We start from the raw sequence: 13,606 nt of genomic DNA, 5'->3' as shown, positions 1-13,606 counted from the left end.
GATGGTGCGAATCAGGTTGTGATTTTTTCTTGGGTTGTGGGTTTTCGTGGTTACAGACTTCTGGTTGTGAGTCTGAAAACTAGCATCTACGTTCATTGGAGGAGATTGCTGGAGAAGAAAGATTGGGAGAAGAAAGATTGGGAGAAAAAGATGTGGGCTTCTTGTATATTTTTAATTTGTTTAGTGAAAATTTTGGATTTTTATTCAATAATAATTTTGATTTACATGTTGTAAAGTTAGCAGCCACGTTAGTACAAATGTTGATCTCATATTTGCCACGTCATCATTTAATAGTTTACTTAACGAATTTTTTAACGGATGCATGAAATTAAAATAAATGATAAGTAAATGTACGAGATTGAAATGTTTTTAAAATGTTGTATAAAATTGCAACCAACCCTAAACCTACTAGGGTAAAATGTAATTTACCCTACCAGAATTAAATTAAAAGTATTTGACCCTCATCTGAAAGAAGTAAAAAGTTTAATCCCTATGTTGCTAAATCACTTTTTTAAACTTTATCAATTCATGCACTCAAAACACATAAGCTTTATACACTTGAAGAAGACGACATGGTGAATTATTGGATGATCAAACTCTAGGATGGAATAGCTTGAAGTACTTTATGGAATTATGCTCCTTTTACAACGAACTGGTGGGGAGTTCTAGAGTTGTGGTATGTTAGCAGTGTTCACAAGGACCTCAAACTTATATCTGCATCACGTCCCTAGAGTCCTACCCACTAACGGATTCTAGAAGTTGTAATGAGCCTATAGCTAGAATGCTAAACCGATGGGAATTGTCTTCCATGCAGGAACCCCTTAAGCAGTAGGAAGTACTATGGGTTTCACTCTTTCTTGTGGCACAATGAATAGCTAACTAATTAAAACTCTTACCTTAATTTATTCTGGATACATGAGAAAGGACAAGATTAGGGATGAGGATATATGAGGGAAATTAGGAGCAGCCCCGAAATTGAAGATAAGATGAGAGGATAGGTTAAGGTAGTTTGGACATGTGAAACGAAGACCTACAGATGCTCTGGTTAGAAGATACAAGTACAAGACATAGGTCTAGGGCCAAAGGGGGTAGAGGAAGACTTGAAAAGAGACTCTAAAAAAAAAATTGGACTACTTGGATCTAATAGAAGACATGACACAAAACTGAACGCAATGATGTTCTAGGATTCATATATATGACCTCACTTAGTGGGATAAGGTTTTATTTTTGTTGTTGTTGTTGTTGTTATTGTTGTTGGTCAAAATAGAACTTCATTACTAGGCCTAAGTCCAAACAAAACACAAAACCTTACTTAAAACAAAGCAAGACATAGAAGATAAAACAGACCCAAGCGAAGTAGAGCTGCAACCCAAGACATAAAGGGAGGCCTATACAATTTTAGGCATGTAGGCACCAATAAAAAAAAAACAACAGCAAAAACCCTAATCTCCAGTAGCCAAACGACCGCCGCCTCATTTGCCACCGCTCCTTTGCCCCAACATAAAAAGAGCACCCGAACCAAAACCTAAATCTGAGAGCATTGCGATGTATCAATTTACAAAGAACCAAAGCCTCCACAGCCCCACCCACTATATAAACCAATTAGAATTGGACTTCAATGTTTAGAACAGTTCTTGGTAGAATTAAGGTTTTTTAAAAAAGAGTAATAATAGAGAGACTAAATTTGCAAACTAAATAATGTGTAACCAATAGGAATTACCCATTTATCAACGTTCAAGTAATAAACCAATATTAACTTCCATGTCCTTTAATTTTCAATAAAATTTCTACAACTTTAGTCACCCTAACATCACCTTTAAAAAAAAAGGAACTTTAACAAAAAGTTCCTGGTACTGTTCACTTTAATAAAAAATCACATTTGTACACTAAAAAGTCAATCATAGTACTATTTACTTTACCCTTTATTTTGTCTTTATTGTTAAAACTTAAAATTTTCAGATATTTTTCATTAATTTTTCTTAAAAAAAAAACCTAATATTCTAGGGGAATTCATAACCCCCATCGTTACGCATACTAACAAAAGTTGTCGGTGGTAGACAAGAGACATAAAAACAAAAATAAGGAGAAACAAAAGGCTCTTGGTCTTATTTTATTTTTGTTTTTATTTATCAATAAAAGCTCTTGTTCTTTATTCAGTGAATCAAAAGATCCAAAACGATGATATTAGATTTTGTGATTGAAACACTAACTTTACATTGGCTTTAGTCTGTCGGTTTTAACAAGAAGTAAATGTTTAACTTATTTTAAGCACAAAAAAGTACTCCAATTAAGTCGTACCACGCGCGATTTTTACTAACAAAGAATTTTAATGTTTTTGTTGGCAATTAAAGATGAAAAATAGAATATAATTACAAAGATATTAAAATTCTTGTTTCTTGTGTAAAAAAATGACACGTGTTATTTGAAGAAGTGAAAAGTCCAAAATACAAATGCAAAGGTTACTGTATTTCTCTTTTGCTTAACTTGAAAGTTTGAAACAACTGTGAGTTATACTAATTGGCTATGACAGTATATTAGATTAGTTAAGAACTGAACAAAATTAAATTGCACTTTTTAGGAAAATGCATGTTTTTAATTTCGGGGTACACAAGTATGGTGTTAATTTAGAGATTTACAGTGTTTTTGGAACCTGTGGTCCAATCTAAAACCAAACCATCTGCTTTCACATCGAGTAATAATAACGTGAATGATTTAGAAAACCTTGGAAACTACAGGATTAAAGGAAGGAAAACTAGAAAGAACTAATCATTTCAATAATATATATATATATATATATATATATATGGGATGGACATGACAATTTTTCACACAAGTTTTTGGTGGGGTATATTTTATAATATATTTCTAAGATTTGAACATTTTATCTTTTAAATCTTCTCTCAAATAACATATCTATTAAAAACATATAAATCTAAAATATATCATCGTTGGATTAAGGGTTTACGATTTCTTTGTAAAAATGATTTAAGAATGATGTTATAAAAGATAAACATTTCAGATCGTTTAAATACATTAAGGAATAGATTCCACAAAAATATATGTCAAAATTTGTGTTAAGAAAATGGTATCACGTATTCATTCATATATGTGTGTGTGCGTGTGTGCGTGTGTGGGACACTTAGTTTCCGGTCCCTTTTGATCATATATTATAGACTCACATCTGATTAGTTTAAAATTTTTGATTCAAGTCCTCCATTTATTACCTTGTGATAAATTACATTCTACTAGCTCACCTTAACGATGAACATATATGCACCTTAAATTACTAACCTTTCCACAGAGACCTCCAAATTATCCAATCTAATTAACCTCCAAATTATCCCAAATTTATATCACATATCAGTGATATCAGGCACACCAAAAATCAGTTTAATTTGATTTTCAAATTTGAAATAATCTGCACTGCTTACTGGTGAGTACAACCTAGCCAACTAGAACCCACACACAATTTTCTTCTGTAAAATCACCCAAGCAATCCAAAAGTTGTAGAGCACAAAATCATAACACCGTTAATTGCAGCATATTTGCGGTACAATTGTTTATGTTTCAATCTTTGTACCCATGAACCAAAATTTTCTTTTGTCTTTCTACCCACAAAGTGCAAATTAAACCTGCCTTTTGTGTTCATCTTTGTACCCATCCATAATATTATCTCATATTTATATGTACCCACTGTAATTGTACCCCAACAAAGGAATTGTGAGAAAGAATGTATCAATTGTAATGTGGAACTCAAATATACACGTTATAAAAATTGTATATGTAACAAGTCCAGAAAAACCATAACATGTTTATGGGTGCAAATATCTCAAATGCATCAATGGGTACATTTAAATTCACATGCACTTGTTAAAGAAATAAGTTGAATTCAAACTAAGATATAAACGAAATAAAAAGCTATGTACCAAAACATATTTTGTTTTGCCGACTATGTAGGAATTGATTGGTTCTCAATAATCTTATGAAATTTTGAAAGGAAATGAATTAATTACATTTATGGGTGGCATAAAGTTTTAAATATAAATATGCTGATGTGTATAAAGTAGAAGGACTTTGATAAAAAATTTAAAATCAATAACACTACTAAATTAAATAGTTTGCATGACGAGGGAGATTTTGTCGCGCAAAGCATTCTTAGGTCGCACAAAAACTATGGCGACTAGAAAATCGTCGCACATATTTTGTCATGCAAATGTAAGAATGTATCATCACACAATGCATATATTTTATTTTTTTACGTTTTCCTTTTTTATTTGTATGTATTGTAAATTTTTATTTTATTATAAATCAAAAACTCAAACCTAATTAAACATTAAATTAATTAACAAAACTAATTTACTATCCCAAATAGAAATTATAATTAATGCAAATATTAATACTCATCCACATAACATATATTTATTCATTAAATTAAATATAAAGTCCACAAATCTTATTTAAAAATATAAAATAAAATAAAATAAAATAAACCAACAACAATAACCACCCTCATCAACTTCAATCCTCCCTCGCCCGCAACACATCAAACTTCCACTGCCGGAAACTCTGCTTGGAAAGCCCATCCACATAAATCTGTTGCTTCTCATCAGTTTCATCAACATCCCAATGAACCTACATTAATGCCAATAACAAATTAGTAATTTAAAAAATATTACGTTTTAACAAAAATAATTGTTCATTATTTACCACAAACTTACTGATTAACTCTCCCAACATGGACTTCTTCAACTTCTCAAGGACCTTTTTCCAAGATTCAAACTCTGTAGAACAATCCATCTGCACCAAATTCCCAATGTCATACTTAAATTCGACGTATGCCTCAGCCAAACTTTTGCCTTCAAAGTACGGCACTTGCTTCTATCGATACCTCTCTAATCGCACTGCAAGTTTCTTTTTGCTAGAACCTTCTCCAGAATCGGCCATTCTTTTTTTAAACAAAATTTTTTCAAAACTAGGGCTTTGAAACTGTGTTTATATACACTAGGACACATTTGCGTGACATACATATTCGTCGCACAAATCTCCAAGTTCGTCACGCAAAATGTGTCATAAATGCACAATAAATTGGAAGGTTTGAATGCAGTCTGACCGTGCTTTGCGTGACAAACACATGGATTCGTCGCGCAAAGATGTCTTATGCGACGAATAAAATAATTGTAATTATAAAGTTTAGGTAAACATAGATATCTATCTTTACGTAAACATTATAATTACAAACAAATATTCAGAAAATATTTAATACCTTAAATATTTATTCTAAAAATAATTAATACTTTAAATATTTATTGTATAAATAATTATTACCTGAAATATTATTTTATAAATAATTAATATGTTAAATATTTATTCTATATATAATTAATGCCTTAATCCATACAATTATTTTCAGCATAAGTACAATATTCATTGAAGATTGAAAACACACATAAATTGAGGATAGGGTGTTTACATTAGGGTTTAGGTCCATTCCGCAATACATAACTTATAAAAAAAACCTCAAATTTAAATATTGTCATACAAAACATAAATTTAAAACTACTATTTGGATGGTTCGGGTCCATTCCGCAAGACTTCATAACGCCATCGATTGTAACCTCCCTCCAACATGTTATCCATCAACTTCATCAATTGTTCGTTCGTATCATCATCAAGAGTATACTTACACTGTTGCACATATATGCAAATCATTAATTCCAACATATAACTAAAAATTTCACAAACTTAATTATTACTCCATCAACAATAATAGTTCATCCATCACAGCCTTCTTCATACTCCCGGGCACATCTTCCCAAGAACGTCACTCAACAGTGGGATAATTATTCCCCATGACTACAGCGATCGCATGCGCAAGCTCAAAATGTTCCCTTAAATCAGGTGGGTTGGTTTCGCGTACACTCTCATCCTTGTTTTTATCTGCCATCCCAGCACGAACAAAATTTTAAAGAATAAGGATAATAGAATTGTGAAGAATCAGGACAGCAGAAGCGCATATTTATTAGAAGGTTAGCACCTTTGCACGACGAAGCCTTTGTCACGCAAACACCTATATTAAATACGGTATTGATTCCTCGGATTCACCAGTAGTAAATGGTCAAAACTAATAGGAACTTGTGTGACGAATCATTGGTCGCGCAAGTTTTTCGTGCCAAACAAAATTACCCCGCGTTTTCTTTTTGACTTTACGTGACGCCAACAATTATTCGTCGCGCAAAGTGCTATTGCGCGATGAATATCTTCGTCATGCAATTTTTTTTTTTTTTTTGTCTCCTATCTTTTCTATTTTGCGCAACGAAGTATATTTTTCATCGCTCAAGTACATCTTGCGCGACGAAATACTCTTCGTTGCGCAATCTGTTTTTTCTACTAGTAAAAGGATATTGGTGGTTGGGGATTGCATCCTAATTTCTTCTATATATATATATATATTTATATATAAACATACATGCAAGTTTTGTCTCAGTTTACTTCACCGGTCAAACATGCAACACCTCCAGTGCACGCGGAGATCGTATTGATGTACGTATCAATTCATGACAAATATTCAGATAAGATATACTCATTCGCAGCGCTGATTATTTAAACCTAGGATTATGTCAACGTACTTTATTAATAAACAAATTCAGAATAAATTAAGGGTAGAAGCATTGCTCTCGACTCTGGCTTGGCTAATATAATTATTGAGGTAATTGGATGCTTAGCATGATCCAGCTGTTTCACTCTAAACAAAGACCTATCGACTGATGTATGCATGGTCTCATTTGGATATATATGCCCTTGAGCTGTTACCAATTAAAACCCACTTCTTGTTAGGACTGATTTCTGTATTAGTCACTAACTAAAGGACGTTAGAAATATCACACTAAGTGGACCCTAGCTAGCTTCTACTAGATCTTTCGTGTGGTATAAAATATATGAAACTTTGGTTGTTTAGATTAGGAGAACATATACTGTAATTTGTGGTTTAGGGTTCATACATTGATTGAAAAAAGTCTACTTAATTTTCTAAAATATTAAAAAACAGTTGGAACCAACCAACTTCGAACGAAGAGGTTCTAAAAAAGGAATGAGAAAAGAGACAACTAAAGTGTGCTACTCCATCAAATAAGCAGAGCAAATAAAAACACACAGTCCTCGATCGCTTAGCCGGACTCAAACTATAAGAAATAAATGATTACAAGTATATTCTGGATTTATTCCTAAAAATAATGCGTTATAAATACTATCGATATCTAGTGATATATTTTGGTACTCCTCATATGTAGACATGGTTCATAGTTGATATTAAATGGAAAAATAGTATTTTGTTCATTAGATTTTCTACTGTACTTTGGAGTATCTCATACTTCAGGTTTTAGCCGTTAATTTTTGTTTAAAATATAATAATTAAAATAAATCAGCGTATCTCATACTTTGTAGCACTGTACTATTTTTGTTTAATTAAAAAAAGATTAAAATGAAAGCACACAACAAATATTTTGCATCGATCTAGGCTATTCCTGATTTGTGGAATTAGATTATTTAATTCCATACCCTTCGATGAAATCACTTTTACAAACGAACAATACTTGGCTACTCAAAGATGAGTAGGAATTCCTACTGAAAATTCTTAGTGTTTTAATCCCGGTGCTTTGTGCTTATAATCATAACCGTTCATACTATGAATCACATTGTAAAGATCATCTCTGCAAAAAAAAAAGTTAAAACTAAGGTCGTTTAGTCAATCTATTATAGCAAATACATAGACGGTTCATAATGCTTTCACCAATACCGTTCATTTGTTTTTTAATAGTTTGATGACTAAACGATCTTAGTTTTAATTGATTTTTTGCATAGACAATCTTTATATAGTAATTTATAATATGAACGGTTTTGATTATAAACACGAAGTTCTATAAATTGACAACAAACAATTTTGAGAAATTTTGAGTAGAAACTCCTACTTATCTTTGAGTAACCAAGTATTGTGCTCTAGAAACCCATGAAACACCACATTTATCATTTTTAATGTTAACTATAGTTTAAAGATCACGTGCATACGCACGAAACAGAATTTTTTTTTCCCGGTCCAAAACATTCTTTTATTTATTTATTAACCAATACAGAATTTTACTTTCTTGACTACAAAAGATTTACATTCTTCCAAGGATCCTGGAATATGATATTATAGTTTGTATTTATTATACAAAATAGAGAGATAAGGAGAGGGGAGTCAGGCTGGAGAGAGGAAGAGGGTATATCACCCTTAATTATAAAATTTATATTTAAATTGATTTAGAGTACTAAGGACATTATAGTTATTTTATTCTCTTTAGTTGACAAAGAGAGTTTTCTTAAAAGTGAGGATCGAACTTGCAACCAAGAAAAGAAAAACAAGTGGGATCTCGTCACATGTACGCTAGTGTGGTGTGAGCCAAAAGCTCTTTGATGCCTAAGTTAGACCTAACTGTAGAAAAATGAATCTTAAGTTATGAGTATCTTGACTGAGGAATATTTATCTTTCACTATGTATGAGCATGCCTTTATATAAAGCCAAACATGAACTTAAAGGTGTTTCATTAGGTTATGTGTGGCGTTTCTTAAGTGGTTGGTTTGAACTCACATTATCATGCTCATTTAGCCAACAATGGTTGACTATCAGAAACATGATAAATGGCACCAATCAAGAATTCCGTTTAGGGATGACACCTTACAACATCGGCGATCATAACCTATGCACGGACCATGATTGTAAGGACCATTATGTCTAGGTTTTGTTCACAAAGAATTGGTTCTCCGTAACTTAGAATGTTACGTCTTTTTGGAGTATGCTCGAAAAGAAATTGTCATGGCAACACGTAATTTTTTATTCGTGGCAATCCAATGTTGGGTCATTGATGACAAGGGCAAGTGAGAACAATCGTCACTCGGGCAAGTCACTTAATAGCTAATTAGGAAGGTTTGTTATTGATTAGGATGAATCCTAGGAATATCTTAAGTTGTAGGGATAAATTTAAGAAGTTCCAATCTTGAGATACGTATCCTATGAATCTTACATCCTAAATTATGTTCCTAGCCATAGGGTGATCGAGTGGATTGTTGAATATTTGCAAATGCCTGTTTATATCATATTCAATAATAAGTCTTACACTAAGCATGTAGTGACATGGAATAGACTTAAAGGTGCTCATTTATGAGATTGAGTTTACTGAACATTGACCAACCATGGAAGTGTACAAATGGAAGATTACCTATTTGTTAATCATATCATACTTCTGAGTTATAAATGCAACTAGTTCTCAGACCTGAGGCATCACTGGTTATCTCATGTTAATGAATATGATCTTTGGTCTCACCTCAAAGCTCTCAAATAATAACAGAGCCTTAAAGTGTGAGGTTCGGGATCATGTGTTAATATGGAGATAAGTGAAATGTACAATAAGGAATTTGTCACCTTTTAGTTAATGATGAAGCTAGATATGAATTTGATTATCTTTTCTTAAGATTTAAAATGAATAGAGGAAATGATTGGTGAGATTCAATCTTATGTCAATTAAATTTTTGGATTTTCAAATTGTTATTTGGACGACGTTAGACTTCAGTGATTTGTTTGAAATATGAACCATAGTTCTTAGACCTGAGGCATCACTAGTTATCTCATGTTAATCAATATGATCTTTGGTCTCACCTCAAAGCTCTCAAATAATAACAAAGCCTTAAAGTGTGATGCACAATAAGGAGATAAGTGAAATGCACAATAAGGAGTTTGTCACCTTTTAATTAATGATGAAGCTAGATATGAATTTGATTATCTTTTCTTAAGATTTAAAATGAATGGAGGAAATGATGGGTGAGATTCAATCTTATGTGAGTTAAATTTTTGGATTTTCAAATTGTTATTTGGACGACGTCAGACTTCAGTGATTTGTTTGAAATCTGATGGTTCATAGGATCACAATCGTAATTCATGGGACTATATATGGATCAGAAACGTAACTAATGGGACTATATAGGTTAGTATGAAAGTATGCAACTCAAAATCATGAGAGATTAATAGTAGGTGCACTATTTGATTCAAATAACATTATTTTTTTAGGCAAATTATTTTGCATGAATTTTATATATATTAGGCATTTTTTAATATATATGTATGTGTGAAAAAATTTACTTACATTAACATGTAAAATATAATTTTATTGACTTAATTAAGCATGTATAATAACATATATATATTAGACATGTTTTATGTTATAATATATTAGGCAATGAATTTATAACATTAATGTCACATCCCGGCCCGGGACGGATCACTTCCCGGGCCCGCTCCACCACCGTAGCACGATATTGTCCGCTTTGGGCTTACCATTCCCTCACGGTTTTGTTTTTGGGAACTCACGAGCAACTTCCCAGTGGGTCACCCATCATGGGATTGCTCTAGCCCTCTTCTTGCTTAACTTCGGAGTTCCTATGGAACCCGAAGCCAGTGAGCTCCCAAAAGGCCTCGTGCTAGGTAGGGATGGGAATATACATATAAGGATCTCTCTTACGCATGGCATTAATTATGTACATCAAACATTCAAATAGGGTTATACGTTAAAATGGTCCGTTTATTTTAGTCATTAGGGCAATTTAGTCTTTATGCTTTCAATTTGGCCAATTTAGTCCTTGTGTTTATCTTTGTTAGCCAATTAAGGACATTTTCATCTAATTTTTGTAAATTTTTTTTATAATTTATAATAAACATATTTATAAAAGTATAATTTATTTGATTTAAATATTTAAAATGAAATAAAATTAAAAATTAAAAGAAAAATGACTCTCCTTCCAACTCTTTGACCTCCTCCCTAACATTACCCCCTCTCTTTTCTATGTCACAACCATAATCATTTTTCAGATTGGAAGTTTTATTTCTTATATGTGTTATTTCTCATTGATTTGCATTTTTATGTAAAGAGAAAGGGTAATTATTTTTCATATGATTTTTCTTATGAATTTTTAAAAAGAGATTGAATGAAATGTCCTTAATTGGCTAACAGAGAAAAACACGAGGACTAAATTAGCCAAGTCGAAAACACGAGAACTAAATTGGCCATATGACTATAACACATGGACCATTTTGATATTTAAGCCAAAAAAATTCCAATAGGGGTATTTTAGGCATTTGACAAGTTTTAAATGTGTGAAGCCAAACATAATTAATGAATTTGCTGATGTGGAATTTAGCCGAAGGGTTTCATTCGAGTAAAAAACTTATGTCGGGCATTACGTGAAGAAAATTAAATTTTAGGGGCTAAAGTCATATTTTCAGAACCCTTAGACAAGTTTCTAATTTTTTACGTTACACAAAACATGGGCCCTATTGCGAAGAAAAATAAACAAAACAACGAAAGGTTGTACGCTTATCTCAGATTCGCAATGCTGATGCTGGTGAGCTCTATATGAGAATGGATATTCAGTGGGTCCGGACTTCGAATGGATTTCATGCTTCAACCAAAAAAATTAGAAAAAGAAGAAGAATGGATATAGTTCATGCCACCTGGGTTTAAACCGCGTCCTCAACAGTTTACATACTATTTATTGATTAATTACTTGGGTTAACTGCACCAGTCCTCACAGATTTTTGGCTTAAAATATTCCTCCAATACTTGTCAATCTTTTGATTCATCATAGATTGCCTGAACTTTCATCTCCAATTTTTTATATTTCATCATTGATTGCCTGATCTTTCGTCTCCAATTTTTTATATTTCAATTTAATTTTAATTATTTTGTTTTAGATCCTTCAACAAATAGAAAAGAAGATAATATTGCGAGCATGCACCTGGGCAAGGCAACTGCTTGGAAGCTCACTTCCTTTCATGTTATGCGACCACGTATCATACCAAAATCACAAGACATTCATATCTATAAATACCAATCAACTGGACGACACTTTCACCAACCAAATTTGTTTTATAATCGTTCTACCATTGCTTCAAAGTTTATTATTCTGCAAACACGCACACCAATTCTAGCATTTTTGCTCACATTTCTCTGCATGCATGGGGGATCCCGCCAATTCTAGCAATGCCTATGGCCCTGCCTCTTCGGCCTACAGAGGCGTGCGCAAGAGAAAATGGGGCAAATGGGTGTCGGAAATCCGCGAGCCTGGAACCAAAACCCGAATTTGGTTAGGCAGCTTCGAGACTCCAGAGATGGCGGCCGCAGCGTATGATGTGGCCGCGTTACATTTCCGGGGTCGCGAAGCGAGGCTCAACTTCCCTGAACTTGTCAACAGCTTGCCTCGCCCTGCCAGTTCCACCTCTGATGACATACGCATGGCAGCACATGAAGCAGCCTTGATGCTGAGAGGTAGTGGTGGTGGTGGTGGTGGTGCGGCTGAAGGTCATGAGGTTGGGGGCTCCAGCTCAAACGTCGGGCAGGTCAGGGTGAGGCTGTCGCCGAGTCAAATCCAGGCAATTAACGAATCTCCCTTGGACTCGCCCAAAATGTGGATGCAAATGGCAGAGCCTACGATGTTCTCTAATGACGTTTTTGAGAATCAGTGGGAGGATATGCAGAATGACTCTCTTTGGGATCCTTAATTAGGTAATTAACGTTTACGTAGTAGTACAATGACAAAATATGAACTATATATATATATATATAAATTTCCTAAAATTATAATTTTTTTAGTATAAAATTGTGTGACGTAGTTAATTTGAGTAAAATATATGAGCTATATATTCAAATAAATCTTCCAAACAGATACAGCTTCATTAAAAATAAAAATAAAAGAGATGGGGGACAAGTCTACCAATTAAAAGAGATTGATAAACTTTGAGCTTAATTTGTTTCGAATTGATTGATCAAATCAGCAGATTAAATAATTTAATTGTCTATGGAAAGAGACATTCTTGGTGATCCAATATTTAAAAATTGGATTGGAGGGACACTGATGATTGATCAAGTAGTTCCGGTGTGGCAGTAGGTGAGGTGGAATCGATTTGTGTTGTATGAAGGACCACAAACTCTTTGGCTACTTTTTAAATTAGCCTTATAAGAGTGTACTCGATCGTGTGATTTCTTTTTCTTGCTCTCATTGTCTTTACATTATTTGTTGTAATGGAAATAATTTGTCATTGAGATTAGTGTACGTAATAGTATTGTGTGGGCAATCACTTATTAATTCCGACTAAAGTATATGAGTACTATTAAACATATGAAGAACTACGCATGCGACTATTGCTGAAGAGTTAATCTTGCCTAATCTTTTTTCATTTAGAAAAAAAAAAAAAAAAAAGAATATACGAAGAACTACGTACAAATTTCCATGCCTGTTTCTGAGAGATGACAAATATGAAATTGTTAAGAAATGGTAATTAAGTATGAAATGCATTTTGTTTCCTTTTCCAATGAGTGGTTTATTCAATATATAACAAAAATAAACAACAAAACTATTTGGACAAATAAAAGTAACACATCTATCGACACTTTTCCTAATAGATGTGAGCTCTACTATATCATGTGTGAGCATCACCTGTATTAGAGAATGTCTAATAGCATCATCCTAAAATAAAATTCTGTTCAGCTTTTCACTATTACTTTTAGAGAAAACCCATTGGTTG

General features: G+C 33.0%; 1 protein-coding gene across 1 annotated transcript; it reads left to right on the top strand.

The window, feature by feature from the left end:
* The first annotated feature begins 11,699 nt into the window (after positions 1-11,699).
* Positions 11,700-13,168, top strand: LOC137718114 (ethylene-responsive transcription factor ERF021-like). The gene has a single exon (XM_068457623.1). The coding sequence runs from the start codon at positions 12,041-12,043 to the stop codon at positions 12,581-12,583; it is 543 nt and encodes a 180-aa protein (XP_068313724.1). The 5' UTR covers positions 11,700-12,040; the 3' UTR covers positions 12,584-13,168.
* The last annotated feature ends 438 nt before the right edge of the window (positions 13,169-13,606 follow it).

The sequence above is a fragment of the Pyrus communis genome, chromosome 1 (assembly GCF_963583255.1).
Source record: "Pyrus communis chromosome 1, drPyrComm1.1, whole genome shotgun sequence".
Classification (NCBI taxonomy): Eukaryota; Viridiplantae; Streptophyta; class Magnoliopsida; order Rosales; family Rosaceae; genus Pyrus; species Pyrus communis.
Note: the sequence above shows the minus strand (reverse complement) of the source record. Positions and strands in the feature narration are given on the sequence as shown.

Excerpts from the sequence above, each read along its gene's own strand:
- LOC137718114 (XM_068457623.1), top strand. The coding sequence starts at position 12,041 with ATGGGGGATCCCGCCAATTCTAGCAATGCCTATGGCCCTGCCTCTTCG.